Source organism: Oncorhynchus nerka, linkage group LG8 (assembly GCF_034236695.1).
Source record: "Oncorhynchus nerka isolate Pitt River linkage group LG8, Oner_Uvic_2.0, whole genome shotgun sequence".
NCBI classification, from domain to species: domain Eukaryota; kingdom Metazoa; phylum Chordata; class Actinopteri; order Salmoniformes; family Salmonidae; genus Oncorhynchus; species Oncorhynchus nerka.
The window spans coordinates 26,752,856-26,776,624 of NC_088403.1; the positions used below are offsets into that span (position 1 = coordinate 26,752,856).

The following is a 23,769-nucleotide window of genomic DNA, read 5'->3' on the forward strand; positions in this document are numbered from 1 at the left end:
CGTGACTTTACCTTAGATATAGCTCACAGCCATCACAGCTGATGGAGAGAGGGCTGGCCATGTGGCAGAGGATGTGGAATAAGTTCATCTCCAAGAACTCATAGAGAAATCCCTGAGCAGTTGAGGACGGGACTTCATCAAAACTACACTGATGTCAATTCAGCTCTATATGATGTCAATGCAGACAACTATTCATTGACCTTCTTTGGTGAAAATCAATAAGAAACTACAAATTAGCATAAATACAGGAATAATATTTATTATTTCTTTGCATTTACATTCAGGACCAAGGAGAACACAGCTCAATAGCATTCCACATTCTGTGAAGAAACTGTACATCTGTCCCCATGAAAATATGTAAAACCAATAGATCACTAAGATTACACAGTCATCTCACTGCTGACCACTGCTGACCACCAGCTTTTCAAAGCATGATGATAATGATGTGTTCATAACAAAGTGGGAAGGTGGTAATTACCAGTTGTGATGTCGTAAATGTATTCACATGCATTGAACTCATTGAGAAACTCAGATAGGCTAAGGGCCAAGAAGCTGCGTCAACCATAAACTGTAAGTACAGATATCATGTTTGTACAAAAATTATAGTGTTCAAAAACATATTTAAGGACATCTTTTTGTAAATAATGTTTTGTTGTTGCATTGAACTGCTGAAAATTATGATAAAAGGGTCATTTCGTAAGTAGGTGATGTCAGAGGTCAGCATGTGGAAGAAGTCGGACCTCAGGGAAGATAGACGAGTTTCCCACTAGTAATTACCAGTTGGAGGGGCGTACAAGTGGACTTTTACCAGTCGTATGTGGTAAATACCACCTTCCCACTTGTATTGTCTCTGGTAGGCCTAACTATCTCAGTGTATTAGAAGTCTTTAATCAGATTCTGTATGTTCCAGTGCTGCCCACTACACTCCTGAAGGATGAGCTGGTAGTAGGTGTCCTCCCCTGGGGCAATCTCTAGACATCTCTTTGTCTGTCTGTTCTGGATGGCTTTTCCCTGTAAATACAACAAACATTCTACTGTACAGAATCCCACAATAAAAAAATGAAAAAAGTCAAAGACATCTCCGTTGTTTCCAACAATTTATAAGCATCAAATTCCCTATTTCATTTTGGAGTGCATACCTGTTGGAAGTCCCAGAACATGTGGAATCCCTTCTGCTGGGCCACCTTGCACTCATACAGTCCTGGGGTTCGAGTGCCAGTGTCCACCAGACAGCGATTACTGTTGTACTTGTGAGATTTGATGCCCCCAATGTAGATCTCCCCACTGGCTCGATAATAACAGTTCTGGACAGAGAGTATAGATATTTAGGCTTTTCTGAGTCTGTGGTATTGACAGTACTTTGCATTGTGGCATGGATTGAATCCCAAGTCTGCCATGGTACGAACCATATTATACATGTAGTTAAATTCTAAGATATTAAGCAATGTTTCTACAAACCTGTGGACCAAAATAATGGCATCCATATAAAATAGGTGTGTTCCCTGGAAATGGGCCTTGATCTATACAGAGATCCGTCTTCTGGTCATTGACCAGCTGTTGGTTTTATGGACAGAGATTAAACAGTTATAAAAGTGCAATTCCTATCCTGCAGATTCCTATCCTGCAGAGTCCTATCCTGCAGATTCCTATCCTGCAGATTCCTATCCTGCAGATTCCTATCCTGCAGATTCCTATCCTGCAGATTCCTATCCTGCAGATTCCTATCCTGCATATTCCTATCGCGTTATTTGTAACTTATTTTGTACATAATGTTTCTGCAACCGTATCTGACGGCAAAAAATAGCTCCTGGATATAAGGACAGCGATCAATCACCTCGGATTAGACACAGATTTTTTCTTCAACAACAAGACGTACAGGACCTTCTCCAAACACCCAACAGGGCCAACATCCCCGTTATTTGCCAGAGGATGAAACGCAGGTACAGAGGACACAGAACGGGATGCCTCGTGAGGACCCGCAGAAAGCTGCCATTACCGTCAATATTACTCGCCAACGTGCAATCATTGGACAATAAATTAGACGAGGTACGATCGCAAATATCCTACCAACGGGACATCAAAAACTGTAATATCCTATGCTTCACGGAATCGTGGCTGAATGACGACATGGATATTCAGCTAGCGGGATATATGCTGCACCGGCAAGATAGAACAGCAACAGTAAGACGAGGGTCTGTGCATATTTGTAAACAACAGCTGGTTCACAAAATCTAAAGAAGTCTCTAGATTTTGCTCACCTGAAGTAGAGTTTGTTGTGATAAATTGCAGGCCACACTACTTGCCTAGAGAGTTTTCAGCTATACTTGTTGTGGCTGTTTATTTACCACCACAGACAGATACTGGCACTAAGACCGCACTCAGTCAGCTGTATAAGGAAATAAGCAAACAGGAAACCCCTCACCCAGAGGTGGCGCTCCTTGTGGCCGGAGACATTAATGCAGGGAAACTTAAATAAGTTCTACCAAATTTCTTTCAACATGTTAAATGTGCAACCAGAGGGAAAAAACTCCACACACAGAGACGCGTATAAAGCTCTCCCTCGCCCTCCATTTGGTAAATCCGACCACAACTCTATCCTCCTGCTTACAAGCAAAAATTAAAGCAGGAAGCACCAGTGACTCGGTCTATAAAAAAGTTGTCAGATGAAGCAGATGCTAAACTACAGGACTGTTTTGATATCACAGACTGGAACATGTTACGGGATTCTTCCGATGGCATTGAGGAGTACACCACATCAGTCACTGGCTTTATCCATAAGTGCATCGAGGACGTCGTCCCCACAGTGACTGTACGTACATACCCCAACCAGAAGCCATGGATTACAGGCAACAGTCGAGCTAAAGAGTAGAGCTGCCGCTTTCAAGGACTCTAACCCGGAAGCTTACAAGAAATCCTGCTATGCCCTGAAATGAACCATCAAACAGGAAAACTGTCAATACAGGGCTAAGATTGAATATTACTACACCGGCTCCGACGCTCGTCTTATGTGGCAGGGCATGCAGACTATTACAGACTACAACAAGAAGCACAGCCGCAAGCTGCCCAGTGACACAAGCCTACCAGACGAGCTAAATCACTTCTATGCTTGCTTCGAGGCAAGCAACACTGAGGCATGGATGAGAGCATCGGCTGTTCCGGAAGACTGTGTGATCACGCTCTCCGTAGTCGACGTGAGTAAGACCTTTAAAGCAGGTCAACATACACAAGGCTGCAGGGCCAGACGGATTACCAGGACGTGTCCTCCGGGCATGTGCTGACCAACTGGCAGGTGTCTTCACTGACATGTTCAACATGTCCCTGATTGAGTCTGTAATACAAATATGTTTCTAGCAGACCACCATAGTCCCTGTGCCCAAGAACACAAAGGCTACCTGCCTAAATGACTACGTACCCGTAGCACTCACCTCGATAGCCATGAAGTGCCATGAAAGGCTAGTAATGGCTCACATCAACACCATTATCCCAGAAACCCTAGACCCACTCCAATTTGCATACCGCCCAAACAGATCCACAGATGATGCAATCTCTATTGCACTCCACACTGCTCTTTCTCACCTGGACAAAATGAACACTTATGTGAGACTGCTATTCATTGACTACAGCTCAGAGTTCAACACCATAGTACCCTCAAAGCTCATCACTAAGCTAAGGATCCTGGGACTAAACACCTCCCTCTGTAACTGTATCCTGGACTTCCTGACGGGCCGCCCCCAGGTGGTAAGGATAGGTAGCAACACGTCTGCCACATTGATCCTCAACACTGGAGCCCCCAGGGGTGCGTGCTCAGTCCCCTCCTGTACACCCTGTTCACCCACGACTGCATGACCAGGCACGACTCCAACACCATCATTAAGTTTGCAGACAACACAACAGCCTGATCACCGACAATGATGAGACAACGATGAGACAGCCTATAGGGAGGAGGTCAGAGACCTGGCAGTGTGGTGCCAGAATAACAACCTATCCCTCAATGTAACCAAGACTAAGGAGATGATTGTGGACTTACAGGAAAAGGAGGACCGAGCACGCCCCCATTTTTATTGACGAGGCTGTAATGGAGCAGGTTGAGAGCTTCAAGTTCCTTGGTGTCCACATCACCAACAAACTAGAATGGTCCAAACACACCAAGACAGTTGTGAAGAGGGCAGGACAAAGCCTATTGCCCCTCAGGAAACTAAAAAGATTTGGCATGGGTCCTGAGATCCTCAAAAGGTTCTACAGCTGCAACAGCAAGGCACTACAGAGGGTAGTGCGTACGGCCCAGTACATCACTGGGGCTAAGCTGCCTGCCTTCCGGGACATCTACAACAGGCGGTGTCAGAGGAGGGCCCTAAAAATTGTCAAAGACCCCAGCCACCCCAGTCATAGACTGTTCTCTCCACTACTGCATGGCAAGTGGTATCGGAGTCTAGGACAAAAAGGCTTCTCAACAGTTTTTACCCCCAAACCAGAAGACTCCTGAACAGGTAATCAAATGGCTACCCGGACTATTTGCCTTGTGTGCCCCCCCAACCCCTCTTTTACACTGCTGCTACTCTCTGTTTATCATATATGCATAGTCACTTTAACTATACATTCATGTACATATGTATATACTACCTCAATTGGCCCGACCAACCAGTGCTCCCACACATTGGCTAACCGGACTATCTGCATTGTGTCCCGCCACCCGCCAACTCCTCTTTACGCTACTGCTACTCTCTGTTCATTGTATATTCATAGTCACTTGAACCATATCTACATGTACATACTACCTCAATCAGCCTGATTAACCGGTGTCTGTATGTAGCCTCGCTACTTTTATAGCCTCGCTACCATTTTTCACTGTCTTTTTACTGTTGTTTTTATATCTTTACTTACCTATTGTTCACCTAATAGATTTTTTTGCACTATTGGTTAGAGCCTGTAAGTAAGCATTTCACTGTAAGGTCTACCTACACCTGCTGAATTCGGCGCACGTGACAAATAAACTTTGATTTGATTAGATAATGAGTTGGATGTATGACCCTGCATCCTATTGAAAAAGGATGCCATGCATGCCACTAAACACAGTTCGTGAGGAAATAATTATCGAACAACTGTAACATTTTAGCATCACTCACAGCTCCATAACCAAGCAAGTCACCCAGGGGGTCTAACATGGGATACACGTTATCCAGATACCACTGGAAGGGTTTGCAGTTCAGTCTCTTTCTCAACTTCTTCCTCTCTGAAACATCCCCAATGTCTATGCCGTGATCCTGTGGTGAGAAAGAAGAAGATTTCTAAATCAGAAACACAGGCCATGTGAGCAATCCACCTATTATCCACTTTTGCTTACTGCCATCATTTTACATGGATCCTCTGATCTTTATTATGGCATTGAGTAATAGACCATTTTTTAAATAATATTGACTGTCTAATCTACTTATTTTCAAACACAATGCATGCAAAACAGCAATCATTGCTATTCTATAGGAACAGCTGAACAAAACCTACTGTTTGATTGGTTTCTTGTGTACAGTACCTTCAGTGGGATGTTCCAGGCAATGTTGACATTATGTTTGTAGTCATCCATCCAGACCTCAGCCACTCTCAGAGCATTCCTCTTCATTGTAATGCTCAGGTCAGGGAGATAGGGTTTATGGGCCCTCTCGATGTGGGCTATTTTAGAACAAGGTATGACCTCGACACTTCCACCACATAGCCACACCTCGACACACCAAACACCAAGAGAGAAGGAAGAGTTTATAGATATGGACTGAAGTGTCTGGATGTTGGATGTAGATTGGTTTGTTCAAACTGAATGACTCAAGAACAAAAAGTAATTCTGCAAACACAAGTCTGCTTTGATTTCAAACATTCATTTAGAAACTGTAGCAGAGGGGCTTACCCGGATACCCAGTTCAACATTTTCCCCTCCATAGATCTTCATACCACCATCCAGAGCACCAATTTCCCCAAAGAACAGGCGATCAACCACTAGTATGCCCATAACGGAGGGGCTCCTGACAAACATACAGTACAAATCATTGTCATTTCCACATTAGGAGAAGTGACATTACTTTAATGAATATATAACGCAAAATAATAATCCAGGTGTAAATATTAGGTATGATTTTCCTCCCAATGCTGTGCTTTCCTTATCGCCTATTCAAACAGATTTGTGAAACTGGACTATCATCCTATGATGAAATCACAACCAACTCACTTTCCTGGCTGTGACTCGTCTTTCAAGGCATACCACTCAGGTCTGAAGGACTCATACATACACCACAGGGCCCAGTCAAAGGCATCTGCAGCAGGCCCATAACGTGTGACTGTCAAGTCATCGAAATGGACGTTGTCAAACACCGGTGTCAACACCACCGTGCGGTCCTCCTTTATCCGAGCTAACAGAGGCTCCGCCCTGTTCACACAAACACGGAGTCAAAACACCATTTTGAGGGGGGGGATTCAGAAAGTCTCACTGAGATATTTCATTTAGACTACCATTCCACATGGACCTCTATGTGGGCGTCCAAGATGGCCACCACATCTCCTTCAGCTTCCCTCCACCCTGAGAGGCGGGCCTGTGTGAGACCGAGCTGCTCTTTGTGTCTCACTCTCTTCACCAGGCCGGGACGCTCTTCATGGATGAAGCTGATGTAGGCATCCAACTTCTCCTTTAGATCCTCTGATCTAAACTTGAACTTCCGGCGCCGACTGAGATGGCCGCCTCGCTTCGCGTTCCTAGGAAACTATGCAGTTTTTTGTTTTTTTACGTGTTATTTCATACATTAGTACCCCAGGTCATCTTAGGTTTCATTACATACAGTCGAGAAGAACTACTGAATATAAGATCAGCGCCAACTCACCATCAGTACGACCAAGAATATGTTTTCCGCGACGCGGATCCGGTGTTCTGCCTTACAAACAGGACAACGGAATGGATCGCATGCAGCGACCCAAGGAAACGACTCCGAAAAAGAGGGAAACGAGGCGGTGTTCTGGTCAGACTCCGAAAAAGGGCACATCGCGCACCACTCCCCAGCATTCTTCTTGCCAATGTCCAGTCTCTTGACAACAAGGTTGACGAAATCCGAGCAAGGGTAGCATTCCAGAGGGACATCAGAGACTGCAACGTTCTCTGCTTCACAGAAACATGGCTTACTGGGAAGACGCTATCCGACGCGGTGCAGCCAACGGGTTTCTCCACGCATCGCGCCGACAGAAACAAACATCTTTCTGGTAAGAAGAGTGGCGGGGGCGTATGCCTCATGACTAACGAGACATGGTGTGATGAAGGAAACATACAGGAACTCAAATTCTTCTGTTCACCTGATTTTAGAATTCCTCACAATCAAATGTAGACCGCATTATCTTCCAAGAGAATTCTCCTCGATTATAATCACAGCCGTATATATCCCCCCCCAAGCAGACACATCGATGGCTCTGAACGAACTTTATTTAACTCTTTGCAAACTGGAAACCATTTATCCGGAGGCTGCATTCATTGTAGCTGGGGATTTTAACAAAGCTAATCTGAAAACAAGACTCCCTAAATTTTACCAGCATATCGATTGCGCAACCAGGGGTGGTAAAACCTTGGATCATTGTTACTCTAACTTCCGCGACGCATATAAGGCCCTGCCCCGCCCCCTTCGGAAAAGCTGACCACGACTCCATTTTGCTGATCCCTGCCTACAGGCAGAAACTAAAACAAGAGGCTCCCACGCTGAGGTCTGTCCAACGCTGGTCAGACCAAGCTGACTCCACACTCCAAGACTGCTTCCATCACGTGGACTGGGACATGTTTCAGACATTGGCGCCAGATGGAAATATTGACGAATACGCTGATTCGGTGTGCGAGTTCATTAGAACGCAAGGTCAAGATGTCGTTCCCATAGCAACGATAAAAACATTCCCAAACCAGAAACCGTGGATTGATGGCAGCATTCGCGTGAAACTGAAAGCGCGAACCACTGCTTTTAATCAGGCAAGGTGTCTGGTAATATGTCCGAATATAAACAATGCAGCTATTCCTCCGCAAGGCTATTAAACAAGCTAAGCGTCAGTACAGAGACAAAGTGGAATCTCAATTCAATGGCTCAGACACAAGAGGCATGTGGCAGGGTCTACAGTCAATCACGGACTACAAGAAGAAACCCAGCCCAGTCACGGACCAGGATGTCTTGCTCCCAGGCAGACTAAATAACTTTTTTGCCCGCTTTGAGGACAATACATTGCCACTGACACAGCCTGCAACGAAAACATGCGGTCTCTCCTTCACTGCAGCCGAGGTGAGTAAGACATTTAAACGTGTTAACCCTCGCAAGGCTGCAGGCCCAGACGGCATCCCCAGCCGCGCCCTCAGAGCATGCGCAGACCAGCTGGCCGGTGTGTTTACGGACATATTCAATCAATCCCTATACCAGTCTGCTGTTCCCACATGCTTCAAGAGGGCCACCATTGTTCCTGTTCCCAAGAAAGCTAAGGTAACTGAGCTAAACGACTACCGCCCGTAGCACTCACTTCCGTCATCATGAAGTGCTTTGAGAGACTAGTCAAGGACCATATCACCTCCACCCTACCTGACACCCTAGACCCACTCCAATTTGCTTACCGCCCAAATAGGTCCACAGACGATGCAATCTCAACCACACTGCACACTGCCCTAACCCACCTGGACAAGAGGAATACCTATGTGAGAATGCTGTTCATCGACTACAGCTCGGCATTCAACACCATAGTACCCTCCAAGCTCGTCATCAAGCTCGAGACCCTGGGTCTCGACCCCGCCCTGTGCAACTGGGTTCTGACTTCCTGACGGGCCGCCCCCAGGTGGTGAGGGTAGGCAACAACATCTCCTCCCGCTGATCCTCAACAGGGGGCCCCACAAGGGTGCGTTCTGAGCCCTCTCCTGTACTCCCTGTTCACCCACGACTCGTGGCCATGCACGCCTCCAACTCAATCATCAAGTTTGCGGACGACACAACAGTGGTAGGCTTGATTACCAACAACGACGAGACTGCCTACAGGGAGGAGGTGAGGGCCTCGGAGTGTGGTGTCAGGAAAATAACCTCACACTCAACGTCAACAAAACTAAGGAGATGATTGTGGACTTCAGGAAACAGCAGAGGGAACACCCCCTATCCACATCGATGGAACAGTAGTGGAGAGGGTAGCAAGTTTTAAGTTCCTCGGCATACACATCACAGACAAACTGAATTGGTCCACTCACACTGACAGCGCCGTGAAGAAGGCGCAGCAGCGCCTCTTCAACCTCAGGAGGCTGAAGAAATTCGGCTTGTCACCAAAAGCACTCACAAACTTCTACAGATGCACAATCGAGAGCATCCTGGCGGGCTGTATCACCGCCTGGTACGGCAACTGCTCCGCCTCAACCGTAAGGCTCTCCAGAGGGTAGTGAGGTCTGCACAACGCATCACCGGGGGCAAACTACCTGCCCTCCAGGACACCTACACCACCCGATGTTACAGGAAGGCCATAAAGATCATCAAGGACATCAACCACCGAACCACTGCCTGTTCACCCCGCTATCATCCAGAAGGCGAGGTCAGTACAGGTGCATCAAAGCTGGGACCGAGAGACTGAAAACAGCTTCTATCTCAAGGCCATCAGACTGTTAAACAGCCACCACTAACATTGAGTGGCTGCTGCCAACACACTGTCATTGACACTGACCCAACTCCAGCCACTTTAATAATGGGAATTGATGGGAAATGATGTAAATATATCACTAGCCACTTTAATCAATGCTACCTTATATAATGTTACTTACCCTACATTATTCATCTCATATGCATATGTATATACTGTACTCTAGATCATCGACTGCATTCTTATGTCACTAGCCACTTTAACTATGCCACTTTGTTTACTTTGTCTACATACTCATCTCATATGTATATACTGTACTCGATACCATCTACTGTATGCTGCTCTGTACCATCACTCATTCATATATCCTTATGTACATATTCCTTATCCCCTTACACTGTGTATAAGACAGTAGTTTTGGAATTGTTAGTTAGATTACTTGTTGGTTATCACTGCATTGTCGGAACTAGAAGCACAAGCATTTCGCTACACTCGCATTAACATCTGCTAACCATGTGTATGTGACAAATAAAATTTGATTTGATTTGATTCTGTGAAAGCAGAAGCTTGCAAATCGGTGGTGCACAACAAATGTTGAAAGCCACACCTTTCAATCAAAGTTCCATCTAAATGTTAACAATTGTAATTTCAAATGTTTCTATACGTAGAGAAGAGACCAAATATACGAACCATTGGAGCTGTGGTCATCCACCAGTATAATGTCTTTGAGCAGGCGTTGGGGGGTCTTGTCTATGATGCTGCGGACGGCTCTCTTGATGATTGACAGGGCCTCGTCCAAGTAGATCAACACCACGCTGATGGTGGGCAGGTCATGGGGATACTGGTGCTTAGCACACCTAACAGGCACAACAAACACATTTGGTCCACCTCATATCATTCATTCACTTCACCAAAGCTGCTGTTTCACTCTTAAAGTGATTGCCAATTTCAATATCATTGCGAGAGCTTGGACTGCATTTTTGTCAAAATGTATTTATTGACATAGCCTCGCTCTGTTCAATGTTCGCTACCTATATAGTACTCTAAATACCCCCTTTCACATTGTTCAGTTTAAAAGAATACAAGATAAAAATTGCTCACACCGTTCAAACGAATGAGGGGTAGAACCTTATTAGATAGATAAAACCTTCTAATTCTAAGGTCACGATTGCTCAAATTGCATTCACAGTGCTGAGATGGAATTGACCTCGGATGGCCGCAATGCAACAGACTGTGGTTAGAATGTATGTTATCAACTTATCCATAATTTGTTGTGTTGAGGTGGAGGAGAGATGAGGAAAATGATTTACTTAGGATCGCGAGTATCAGGGATTTCCCTGTTCAGGGGTAGTCTGTCACTCAGGAAGGCGTTGTATCCATACATCTGAAACAGCCCCTCTGCCTCTTTCTGCTCCTCCTCTGAGAGCTCATCACCCCAGCGTGTAAACAGAGCTGAGTTGGGGTACACCTTCTTCACCACCTTCCTCTCCTTCTTGACCTCGGGAGCCTTCACAGCCTGCCCCTCTTTCAGACTGCTCCCGTCGTTGATTGTCTTCACTGTGGACACACATGACAGCTGTTCATCACACTGTAATAAATGTGTTATGACTGCCAGAATCAACATGATTCACTCCTTTTGATACAAACAGAGCATGATCTCATATACATAGCTTCAGTGACTGTTTTTAGGTGTTTAAAAAAAAGTTGATTGATAAGGTTTTTGTTTATTATTGTTTTATTTTATTTTTTGGGTAGGTCAGCTTTAATATTGCAGATAGATTGTAGCTTGTCTCATTGTCTCATCAGATTGTCTCATTGTCTACATCATTTCTAATCGTCAAAATATATTTTTGGTAAATATATAGAGTAGATTTAAATGTGTATATACATACACATACACTGTATATTTATATATGTGGGTATCACAAAAGTGAATACACCCTCACATTTTTGTAAATATTTGAGTATACCTTCTCATGTGACAACACTGAAGAAATGACACTTTGCTACAATGTAAAGTAGTGAGTGTACAGCTAGTATAACAGTGTAAATTTGCTGTCCCCTCAAAATAACTCAACACACAGCCATTAATGTCTAAACCGCTGGCAACAAAAGTGAGTACACCCCTTAGTGAAAATGTCCAAATTGGGCTCAAAGTGTCAATATTTTGTGTGCCACCATTTTCCAGCACTGACTTAACCCTCTTGCGCATAGAGTTCACTAGAGCTTCACAGGTTGCCACTGGAGTCCTCTTCCACTCCTCCATGACGACATCATGGAGCTAGTGGATGTTAGAGACCTTGCACTCCTCCACCTTCCGTTTGAGGATGCCCCACAGATGCTCAATAGGGTTTAGGTCTGGAGACATGCTTGGCCAGTCCATCACCTTTACCCTCAGCTTCTTTAGCAAGGCAGTGGTCGTCTTGGAGGTGTGTTTGGGGGCGTTATCATGTTGGAATACTGCCCTGCGGCCCAGTCTCCGAAGGGAGGGGATCATGCTCTGCTTCAGTATGTCACAGTACATGTTGGCATTCATGGTTCCCTCAATAAACTGTAGCTCCCCAGTGCCGGCAGCACTCATGCAGCCCCAGACCATGACACTCCCACCACCATGCTTGACTGTAGGCAAGACACACTTGTCTTTGTACTCCTCACCTGGTTGCCGCCACACACGCTTGACACCATCTGAACCAAATAAGTTTATCTTGGTCTCATCAGACCACAGGACATGGTTCCAGTAATCCATGTCCTTAGTCTGCTTGTCTTCAGCAAACTGTTTGCGGGCTTTCTTGTGCATCATCTTTAGAAGAGGCTTCCTTCTGGGACGACAGCCATGCAGACCAATTTGATGCAGTGTACGGCGTATGGTCTGAGCACTGAGGCTGACCCCCCACCCCTTCAACCTCTGCAGCAATGCTGGCAGCACTCATACATCTATTTTCCAAAGACAATCTCTGGATATGACGCTGAGCACGTGCACTCAACTTCTTTGGTCGACCATGGCAAGGCCTGTTCTGAGTGGAACCTGTCCAGTTAAACCGTTGTATGGTCTTGGCCACTGTGCTGCAGCCCAGTTTCAGGGTCTTGGCAATCTTCTTATAGCCAAGGCCATCTTTATGTAGAGCAACAATTCTTTTTTTTCAGATCCTCAGAGAGTTCTTTGCCATGAGGTGCCATGTTGAACTTCCAGTGACCCGTCAGTATGAGGGAATGTGAGAGCGATGACACCAAATTTAGCACACCTGCTCCCCATTCACACCTGAGACCTTGTAACACTAACAAGTCACATGACACCAGGGAGGGAAAATGGCTAATTGGGCCCAATTTTGACTTTTTCACTTAGGGTTGAACTCACTTTTTTGCCAGTGGTTTAGACATTAATGGCTGTGTGTTGAGTTATTTTGAGGGGCCAGCAAATTTACACTGTTATACAAGCTGTACACTCACTACTTTACATTGTAGCAAAGTGTAATTTCTTCAGTGTTGTCACATGAAAAGATATACTCAAATATTTACAAAAATGTGAGGGGTGTACTCACTTTTGTGATATACTGTACATACACTACCGGTCAACAGTTTCAGAACACCTCCTCATTCAAGGGTTTTTCTTTATTTAGACTATTTTCTACATTGTAGAATAATAATGAAGACATCAAAACAATGAAATAACACATATGGAATTATGTAGTAACCAAAAAAGTGTTAAACAAATGTTATATTTGAGATTCTTCAAATAGCCACCCTTTGCCTTGATGACAGCTTTGCACACTCTGGCATTTTGTCAACCAGCTTCATGAGGTAGTCACCTGGAATGCAATTCAATTAACAGGTGTTCTTTGTTAAAAGATGATTTGTGGAATTTCTCTCCTTCTTAAAGCGTTTGAGCCAATCAGTTGTGTTGTGACAAGGTAGGGGGTATACAGAAGATGGCCCTATTTGGTAAAAGACCAAGTCCATATTATGGCAAGAATGCTCAAATAAGCGAAGACAGTCCATCATTACTTTAAGACATGAAGGTCAGTCAATACGGAACATTTCCAGAACTTTGAACGTTGCTTCAAGTGCAGGCGCAAAAACCATCAAGCACTATAATGAAACTGGCTCTCATGAGGACCGACACAGGAATGGAAGACTCAGAGTTACCTCTGCTGCAGAGGATAAGTTCATTAGAGTTACCAGACTCAGAAATTACAACCCAAATAAATGCTTCATAGAGTTCAAGTAATAGACACATCACAACATCAATTGTTCAGAGGAGACCCCATGAATCAGGCCTTCATGTTCGAATTTCTGCAAAGAAACCACCACTAAAGGACACCAAAAAGAAGAAGATACTTGCTTGGGCCAAGAAACACGAGCAACGGTGTTTGGTCTGGTGAGTCCAAATTTTAGATCTTTGGTTCCAACCGTCGTGTCTTTGTGAGACACGGTGTGGGTGAATGGATAGTATCCGCATGTGTATTTCCCACCGTAAAGCATGGAGGAGGAGGTGTTATGGTGTTGGGGTGCTTTGCTGGTGACTGCCTATGATCTATTTAGAATTCAAGGCACTCTTAACCAGCATGGCTACCACAGCATTCTGCAGCAATACGCCATCCCATCTGATTTGGGCTTAGTGGGACTATAATTTGTTTTTAAACAGGACAAAGACCCAACACACCTCCAGGCTGTGTAAGGACTATTTTACCAAGAATGAGACTGATGGAGTGCTTCATCAGATGACCTGGCCACAAGACCTCAAACAAATTGAGATGGTTTGGGATGAGTCGGACTGCATAGTGAAGGAAGAGCAGCCATCACGCGCTCAGCATATGTGGGAACTCCTTCAAGACTATTGGAAAAGCATTCCGGGGAAGCTGGTAGAGAGAATGCCAAGAGTGTGCAAAGCTGTCATCAAGGCAATGGGTGGCTATTTGAAGAATCTCAAAAGTAAAATATATTTTGATTTGAACACTTTTTTGGTTACTACATGATTCCATATGTGTTAATTCATAGTTTTGATGTCTTCACTATTATTCTAAAATGTAGAAAATAGTCCAAATAAAGAAAAACCTTTGAATGAGTAATTATTCTAAAACTTTTGACCCCACCGGCTAGGTACAAGGTTGTCAAATTTATAATTATCAGCTTTGAGAATTTCCTTGGGGGGCTTTGGCTTTTAGGACCAACCCTGCCAGGCAGGCTCAGAATATTGAGGGGGTGGTGCTGCTTTAGTAGTTCTGTGGCTGCAGTCATCTTTCTGATTTGACTGCATATTTTGTATTTTGGTATTTTATTAGGATCCCCATTAGCTGTTGCAAAAGCAGCAGCTACTATTCCTGGGGTCCACACAAAACATGAATAATGACATAATACAGAACGTTAATAGACAAGAACAGCTCAATGACAGAACTACATAAAACATGTTTTAAAGGCACACGTAGCCTAGATATCAATGCATACAAAAACTATCTAGGTCAAATAGGGGAGAGGTGTTTATCTGTTTTTTGAAACCAGGTTTGCTGTTTAGTTGAGCAATATAAGATGCAACGGAGTTCCATGCAACAATGGCTTTATATAATAAGGGTACGCTTTCTCAAATTTGTTCTGAATTTGGGGACTGTGAAAAGACCCCTGGTGGCATGCCTGGTGGGGTAAGTGTGTGTGTCAGAGCTGTGTGTAAGTTGACTATGCAAACAATTTGTGATTTTCAACACATTCATGTTTCTTATAAAAAGAAGTGATGCAGTCAATCTTTCCTCAACTCTTAGCCAAGAGAGACTGGCATGCATAGCATTTATATCAGCCCTCTGATTACAATGAATAGCAAGATGTACTGCTCTGTTCTGGGCCAGCTGCAGCTTAACCTGGCATCACTGGACCACACAACTGGACAATAATGAAGATTAGACAAAACTAGAGTGTGGTGTCAAAAAAGCAGAGCATCTCTTTATTATGGACAGACCTCTTCCCATCTTTACAACCATTGAATCTATATGTTTTGACCATGACAGTTTACAATCTAAGGTAACGCCAAGTAATTTACTCTCCTCAACTTGTTCAACAGCCATACCATTCATTACTAGATTCAGCTGAGGTCTAGAACTTAGGGAATTATTTGTACCAAATATAATGCTCTTAGTTTTAGAGATGTTAAGGACCAGTGTATTACTGACCACCCATTCCAAAACAGACTGCAACTCTTTGTAAGAGTTTCAGCGACTTATTTTGCTGTGGTTGCCGATGCGTATATGGTTGAATCATCAGCATACATGGACACACATGCTTTGTTTAATGCCAGTGGCAGGTCATTGGTAAAAATAGAAAAGAGTAGCTACCCTGCGGTACACCACACTTTGCATGTTTGACATTAGAGAAGCTTCCAAAAAAGAAAGCTCTGAATCCATAATATGGCAGAGGTTGAAAAGCCATAACACATACGTTTTTTCAACAAGTTACTGTCAATAATATCAAAGGCTGCACGGAAATCTAATAGTACAGCTCCCACAATCTTCTTACTATCGATTTCTTTCAACCAATCATCAGTCATTTGTGTCAGTGTGTCACATGTTCAGTGTCCTTCTCTCGAAGCATGCTGAAAGTCTGTTGTTAATTTGTTTACAGAGAAATAGCATTGTATTTGGTCAAACTCAATTTTTTCCAACTGTTTGCTCAGAGCTGGCAGCAAGCTTATAGGTCTGCTGTTAGAACCAGTAAAGGCCGTTTTACTGGGTAGGGGAATTACTTTGGCTTCCCTCCAGGCCTGAGGACAAAGACTTTCCTCTCAGCTCAGATTAAAGATATGAGAGATAGGAATGGCTAAAGAGTCAGCTATCATCCTCAGTAGCTTTCCATCTAAGTTGTCAATGCCAGGACGTTTGTCATTATTGATCGAAATCAATAATTACTTCACCTCTCCCACAGAAACGTAAAATAATTCAAACTTGCAAAGCTTTTCTTTCATTATGCATGAATGCATGAACACAATGGCTTACTGTTTGTTGTTGGTATTTACTAAGTTTGCCCACTTTGCAAATTAAGTAATTATACAAATAATTGGCAACATCAAACAGTTGTGATGAATAAGCCATCTGATTCGATAAAAGATTCAGTTGAATTTGTCTTTCTGCCCCTAATTTCATTTAAAGTAATCCAGTTTTTTCCCATCATTCTTTATATAATTTATTTTGGCATTATAATACAGTTTTGTCTTCTTTTTGTTGAGTTTAGTTCAGCCAGTCAGATGTGCAGCCAGACTCTCTTTTTGACTCTCTCCTTTCAACCATAGTTTTTCAATTCCTCATCAGTCCATGGAGCCTTAACAGTTCTAACAGTCAGTTTCTTAAAAGGTGCATGTTCATCAATAATTGGAAGAAGCCATTTAATAAATTCATCAAGTGCAGCATCTGGATGCTCCTCGTGAATCACATCAGACCAACAAATATTTGTAACATTCTCCACATAAGAGTCACAACAAAATATTTTGTATGATCTCTTAAACACTAATTAAGGCCCAGCTGTTGGAACTTTGGCTTTCCTGGATATAGCTACCATATTGTGATAACTGCATCCAATGGGTACGGATACAGCTTTAGAACAAAGTTCTACAGTATTAGTAAAAATGTAATCGATACATGTGGATGATATTGTTCCTGTAGCGTTGGTAAACACCCTGGTAGGTTGATTAATAACCTGAACCAGATTACAGGCACTGGTTACAGTAAGAAGCTTCGTCTTGAGTGGACAGCTTGATGAAAACCAGTCAATATTCAGGTCAACAAAAAAGTACAAAAAAGTAGACCTCTCTGTTTACATCACATACACAATCAAGCATTTGACACACATTATTTAGAGATTGACTGTTAGCACTTGGTGGCCTATAGCAACAAAAGGCTTTAGATGTGCCAAGTGAACCTCTGTCACGAACCGGCTCAAAGCCCGTAACAAAAGGGAGACAACGTGAGGTAAGGAGAAACAAAATATATATTTATTAAATAAAGCAACTAAGGAAAATATACAATGGTGTGTGTAATCAGTAATCAGTAGTGTAAGTGAGTGTTTTGCATGCATGAATGTGATAATGCAGGGTGTTGAAAGGTGCCAAAGCAAACAACCAAAAACCACCAAGAAACACAACAAAAACTATCAAAGTTCTGCATGGAGAGAGTCTCTTCCATGAATGTGGAAGAGGTCTATTTATCCTGGGACACACCGGGCCCAGTTGTTTCCCATGTAGCTGACCACCCTCCCAACGCCGCCCACCGGCATCCTAATAAGGAAACAAGAACAAAGAGAGAATACGGCAGACAGAGTGGGAGGGTCGTCACAACCTCCAACCACAACACTTCAATAACACATTACAGGGATATGGCTCTGAATATATACAGCAACATCTCCCCCATAAGCATTTCTGTCTCTTCTGTAGATGTTATATCCTTGTATTGCTACTGCTGTATCATCAAATGAATTATCTAAGTGTGTCTCAGAAATGGCTAATATATAAATGTTATCTGATGTTAGCAAATTATTGATTTCATGAACCTTATTTCTAAGGCTACATATATTAATATGGGCTATTTTCAGCCCTTTCATGGGTAGCTTATAAGAGATAGACATAATATTGAAAAGAGCAAACAAAGCTAGAGAAAAATATATACATTCAGCAGTCCATTAATCAATTGTGTGTGTGTGTGTGTACGCTGCAGGATTGAAGCTATGAATCTATAGCCTTGGCTCTCTCATCCCTTCCATGCTTCTGGGAGGGAGGGTGGACAATGAGCCTGTTATGGCGAATGTAAGCAATTTCCCCATGCTGTCACGCCCTGACCGTAGAGATCTTTTTATTCTCTATGTTTAGTTGGTCAGGGTGTGACTTGGGTGGGAAACTCTATGTTCTGTATTTCTATGTTTTGGCCGGGTATGTTTCTCAATCAGGGACAGCTGTCTATCGTTGTCTCTGATTGGGAATCATACTTAGGCAGCCTGTTTTTCCACCGTAGTTGTGGGTAGTTGTCTTTGTTAGTGGTATAGCCATAGTAAGCTTCACGTTAGTTTTTGTTGTTTCTTGTTTTATTGGCGACTTTTATAATAAAGAAAAATGTACGCTCACCACGCTTGGTCTGGTCATTTCCTCGACGGCGAGCGTGACAGAACTACCCACCACCAAAGGCCCAAGCAGCGTGGAAAAAGGGACGAATGGACATGGGAGGAGATTCTGGACGGTAAATTACCCTGGAGGCAGGTTGGAGAATATCCCCGTCCAAAGGAGGAGATTAAAGCAGCAAAGGCGGAACGGCAACGATATGAGGAGGCAAGCCCGAGAAGCCACTCCCAAATTTTTTGGGGGAGGCACGGCAAGGAGCGTGGTACTGGTCAGGCACCGTGTTATGCGGTTTAGCGCACAGTGTTCCCAGTCCGTGTGCACAGCCCGGTGCGCTCAGAGCCAGCTCTTCGCAAGTGCCACGCTAGAGTGGGCATCCAGCCAGGGCAGATTGTGCCAGCTCAGCGCTCTTGGTCTCCGGTGCGCGGTTTCGGCCCAGGGTATCCTGCGCCGGCTCTGCGCACTGTGTCTCCGGTGCGCTGTGACTGCTCAGTGCATCCTATGCCTGCGCTCCGCACGTGCCGGGCTAAAGTGGGCATTCAGCCAAGAGGAGTGGTGCAAGTTCTAAGCACCAGATCTCCAGTGCTCCCCACAGCCCGGTTCAACCTATGCCTGCGCTCTGGAGGTGTCGGGCTAAAGTGGGCATTCAGCCGGGAAGAGTGGTCAAGGATAAGCATCAGATCTCCAGAGGGTCCCCAGTCCGGGGCCTGCAACGAGGGTCCCCAGTCCGGGCCGGCAGAGAGGGTCCCCAGTCCGGGGTCAGAGACAAGGGTCCCCGCACCAGAGGCACCGCCAAAGTGGGGGGAGCCAGAGATGGAGCGGGGTCTGCGTCCCGCACCGGAGCCGCCACCAAAGTAGATGCCCACCCGGCCCCTCCCCTATAGTGTCAGGTTTGCGGCCAGAGTCCACACCTTTTTTTAAATGACTTTAAATGGCCCCACAAACCGCGGACCCAGCTTCCGGCAGGGCAGGCGGAGGGGCAGGTTTCCGGTCGAGAGTCAGACCCGGTCCCCCGGTGCGAACACTGGGTCCTCACTGCGGTGACGGTCTGCGCTGGATTTCTGGCGCAGCACGGCGCGCTGAAGGTGAACATGAGCGGCGTCCCATGTCTCCTCCGTGCGCCGGAACCAGTCGTACACCGCATGAGCCTCGGTCTGACTCTGATGCCAAGGAGCCAGAACCTGCTGATGCCCCAGTACTCACTAGAAGGGGGAGAGGTTAGTGGAGGAGTGGAGGAGTGGCGGAGCGAGTTCTGAGCCATCTCTGCCAAGGGCACAAACGCAGCCCACTCTCCAGGCCGGTCCTGGCAATAAGACCTCAGAAACCTACCCACATCCTGGTTAACTCTTTCCACCTGCCCGTTACTCTCAGGGTGAAAGCCTCAGCCAACCACTGCAAGCGTACCGGGTCCACCTTCAGCAGTGAGGTAATGGGAGCCACTACCTGACCAAAACACAGGTTAAACCTCCGGTAGTAATTGGCAAACCCTAGGAACCTCTGCACGTCCTTTTCCGTGGTGGGAGTCGGCCAATTACACACGGCTGAAATGCTGTCACTCTCCATCTCCACCCCTGAGGTGGAAATGCGGTACCCTAGGAACGAGATGGACTGAAAAACATACATTTCTCAGCCTTGACGTACAGGTCATGCTCCAACAGTCGACCAAGCACCCTGCGCACCAGGGACACATGCTCGGCACGTGTAGCGGAGTATATCAGAATGTCATCAATATACACCACTTCACCCTGCCCATGCAGGTCCCTGAAAATCTCATCTACAAAGGCTTGGAAGACTGATGAAGCATTCATCAACCCGTACGGCAAGATGAGGTACTCATAATGCCCTGAGGTTGTACTGAACGCTGTCTTCCACAAGTCTCCCTCCCTGATACCCACCAGGTTGTAAGCGCTCCTGAGGTCTAGTTTGGTGAAGAAGCGCTCTCCTTGCATTGACTCAATCGCACTGGCGATAAGAGGTAGCGGGTAACTATACCTCACCGTGATCTGATTTAGGCCTCGGTAGTCAATACACGGGCGCAGACCTCCCTCCTTCTTCTTCACAAAAAATAAACTCGAGGAGGCAGGTGAAGTGGAGGACCGAATGTACCCCTGACGCAGGGATTCGGAGACATATGTTTCCATAGCCGCCGTCTCCGCCTGTGACAGGGGATACACGTGACTCCTGGGAAGTGCAGCGTCTACCAGGAGATTTATCGCACAATCCCTCCGTCGATGGGGTGGTTTTTGAGTCACCTTCCTTTTGGAGAAGGCAAGAGCCAAATGGCATATTCGGGGGGAATGCGCACGGTGGAAACCTCATCTGGAATTTCCACCGTAGTAGCACCATCGGAAACCCCTAAATACCTCACTGAGCACTCTCGCGACCACCCTGTGAGAGCCCTCTGATGCTATGAAATGGTGGGGTCATGACGAGCTAACCAGGGAAGGCCTAGTACAACGGGAAACGCAGGAGAGTCAATGAGGAAGAGACGTCACCATACCCAGGAGGATGGTAGCTTCCCTAATTACCCCGGACCCTAATGGTTGACTGTCCAGAGCGTGAACTGGGAAAGGCCTAACCACTGGAACAATAGGGATCCCTAACCTATGGGCGAATGCTCTTTGATAAAATTCCCAGCCGTGCCTGAATCGAAGAGCGCCTTATGCTGGGAATGCTGGGAAAACACAGGAAAGGAAACATGCACAAACAGGTGAACAACAGAAGGCTCTGGATGAGAGTGGTGCATGCTCACCTGGGGCGACGCCAGAGTGCCCTGCCTGCTGCCTCGGCACCAAGAAGAAACAACCCGGCACCGACCAGCAGTGTGACCTCTGCGGTCGTCCGCGGGTGACCAGCAGGTTATCCAACTGAATGGACAGGTCCACCAGCTGGTCGAAGGTGAGGGTGGTATCCCTGCAGGCCAACTCCCGACGGACATCCTCGCGCAGGCTGCAACAGCAGTGGTCGATAAGGGCCCTGATGTTCTATCCCGCTCCGGCAGCCAGGGTCCGAAATTCCAGGGCGAAATCCTGGGCGCTCCTCGTCCCCTGCCTCAGGCGGAAAAGACTCTACCCTCGGGCGGGTGGTCGAAGACTGCCCGGAAACGGCGGATGAACTCTGTGAAATCGTCCAACAACTCCTTCCCCCCACACAGCGTTAGCCCACTCCAGATCTCTCCCTGAGAGGCAGGAGATGAGGGCGGACACCCTCTCCCTTCCTGAGGGAGCCGGGTAAACGGTGCCCAGGTATAGGTCCAGCTGTAGCAGGAACCCCTGGCACCGTGCCCTGTCCCTTCATACTCCCCGGGAAGGGCGAGACGCATCCCACTGGAACCGGGTACAGGAGGGACGAGTAGTGGGAACGCCTGTTGTGCTGGGGGAGGCGCTGGAGGGATTCTCTGTCTCTCCCAGCTGTCCAGGGTTTGGGCGATGCGGTCCATGGCGGCGCTGAGATGGTGGATCATCGCCGCTTGCTCCTGGACACGCTCCTTAACCGCTATATCAGGGGCACCTGTGCCTGCTGACTCCATGGTGCGGTGTGGAATTCTGTAAAGGCGTGTGTAACTGGTGGCAGTTGTCGTGACGTTGTATTATTTAATGTGACGACTGTTGTTCATCAAATGATTAAAAGTTTCTAATTATGTGATTATCTGAATCAAGCAATTATTAACTCATTAACCTGGGGCACCATGGGAAAACTAGTTTTTATTGAGTTCCTAAATTTTTATTTCCCAAATTAACTCAAAGAATACCAGAATATTGATTTTACAACAGCCGCTAATTAACCAGTTGCCCCTACCAATCTCGTTCTGAACGTCGTATAGCCCGTGAATCTGCACGGACCCGGGTCTCACCAATGAATTCGTACCACACCAATCTTAGTTTAATATTTATTTACTAAAAAGCTAAAATGATAATAAAAGATACACATAGACAAGACACATTATAGGCTATTGATTAGAACTTAGTATACCGGGCCAACACACTATGGCGCGTGTTACCCACAATGAGGATTTCAAAAGAGAGAGAAAAACAGAAAGTACACAAGAGAAATGGGTGAATTTGTCTGCTATGCTATTCCAACCCTAGCCTTGCCCCAAACTGCCGCTCTTATGGGTCAGAATATAATTATGTAATTACGTGGTGATGATCTCCGAGGATTCTCTGCGTAGGCCTTCAGCTGTTCGATGACGCGCTACTCTGGCTCACATCTCTGAGAGTCCTCCCGATGTCAGTGTCCTTTTTGGTTTAGGAGTCTGTTCCCTCACCCTTTGCTCTGGAAGGGGTCTTCTGAGGACAGACAGCTCTGTAGCTCAGAGCTCACAGCATAGGAATGAAACCCTCTAGATACCACGATTCGATGGGAGATGGAGGCCAGGTGGTTCGACTTGAATTCACCCGCTTAGACACAGCTACTCATCCGTAGCTTGGGTAGAAAAGGATTTCTTTGTCCTCAAACTTGCGTTGCATTCTGGGTTCGTTGACTTTTTAGACCTTGCTGCAGCTGGGGTCACGTAGTCCTGCCTGTAAATTCTATACTCACAGGTTTTATACCCTTGGGTCAGAAGTGGGCGTAACCGCCTTTAGGGCAATTCTCTGGGCGTACCAAGTTAATGAGGCAAGGTCTAGATTTGATTCAAATCCAATTTTAGACAACTAACTTAACATTTCCTCTTCCCCAAAACATTCTCTTTGATTTGGATATTTTCCATACACCGTACAATGTATAAACGTCAAACATCTACTAGGAAAACTCTTCACGTTACAATGTTTTTGTAATAACGTCATCTATTAACCTTTAATAACAAAACAAAAATGACATACATTTTCATATTCCATCTATCGTCATGACCACCATTGCGGCTGACAGAAACCATTGTTCCAAAGTCCTTTTATTTCATGCTGGTTCTCCATAGTAACAGGACAAAGGAATTTGTCTGTGGCCTGAGATTTACCAGAGGCGTGAGGGGTCATAAAAAAAACACATCTTCAGACCACTAGATCTCTCCTCCTCTGTTGGGGTTGAGAGATAATCTGTAGGGTTGTGGTCTCCTGTAACCTGACCTGATCAGGACAGTCATGACACAG

At 45.5% G+C, this 23,769-nt stretch overlaps 1 protein-coding gene across 1 annotated transcript in view; it reads right to left on the minus strand.

The window, feature by feature from the left end:
• Positions 1-243: 243 nt before the first annotated feature.
• The window catches only part of LOC115133807 (probable polypeptide N-acetylgalactosaminyltransferase 8), a 35,456-nt gene continuing 11,930 nt past the window's right edge, over positions 244-23,769 (minus strand). The window contains exons 2-11 of the mRNA XM_065021602.1: positions 10,914-11,160; positions 10,294-10,460; positions 6,493-6,676; positions 6,212-6,409; positions 5,894-6,008; positions 5,528-5,713; positions 5,124-5,261; positions 1,459-1,554; positions 1,140-1,304; positions 244-1,011 (exon numbers count right to left, since the gene is read on the minus strand). Coding sequence (XP_064877674.1) covers positions 877-1,011; positions 1,140-1,304; positions 1,459-1,554; positions 5,124-5,261; positions 5,528-5,713; positions 5,894-6,008; positions 6,212-6,409; positions 6,493-6,676; positions 10,294-10,460; positions 10,914-11,160 — 1,631 coding nt within the window. The 3' untranslated portion in view covers positions 244-876. The remainder of the gene's footprint in view (positions 1,012-1,139; positions 1,305-1,458; positions 1,555-5,123; positions 5,262-5,527; positions 5,714-5,893; positions 6,009-6,211; positions 6,410-6,492; positions 6,677-10,293; positions 10,461-10,913; positions 11,161-23,769) is intronic.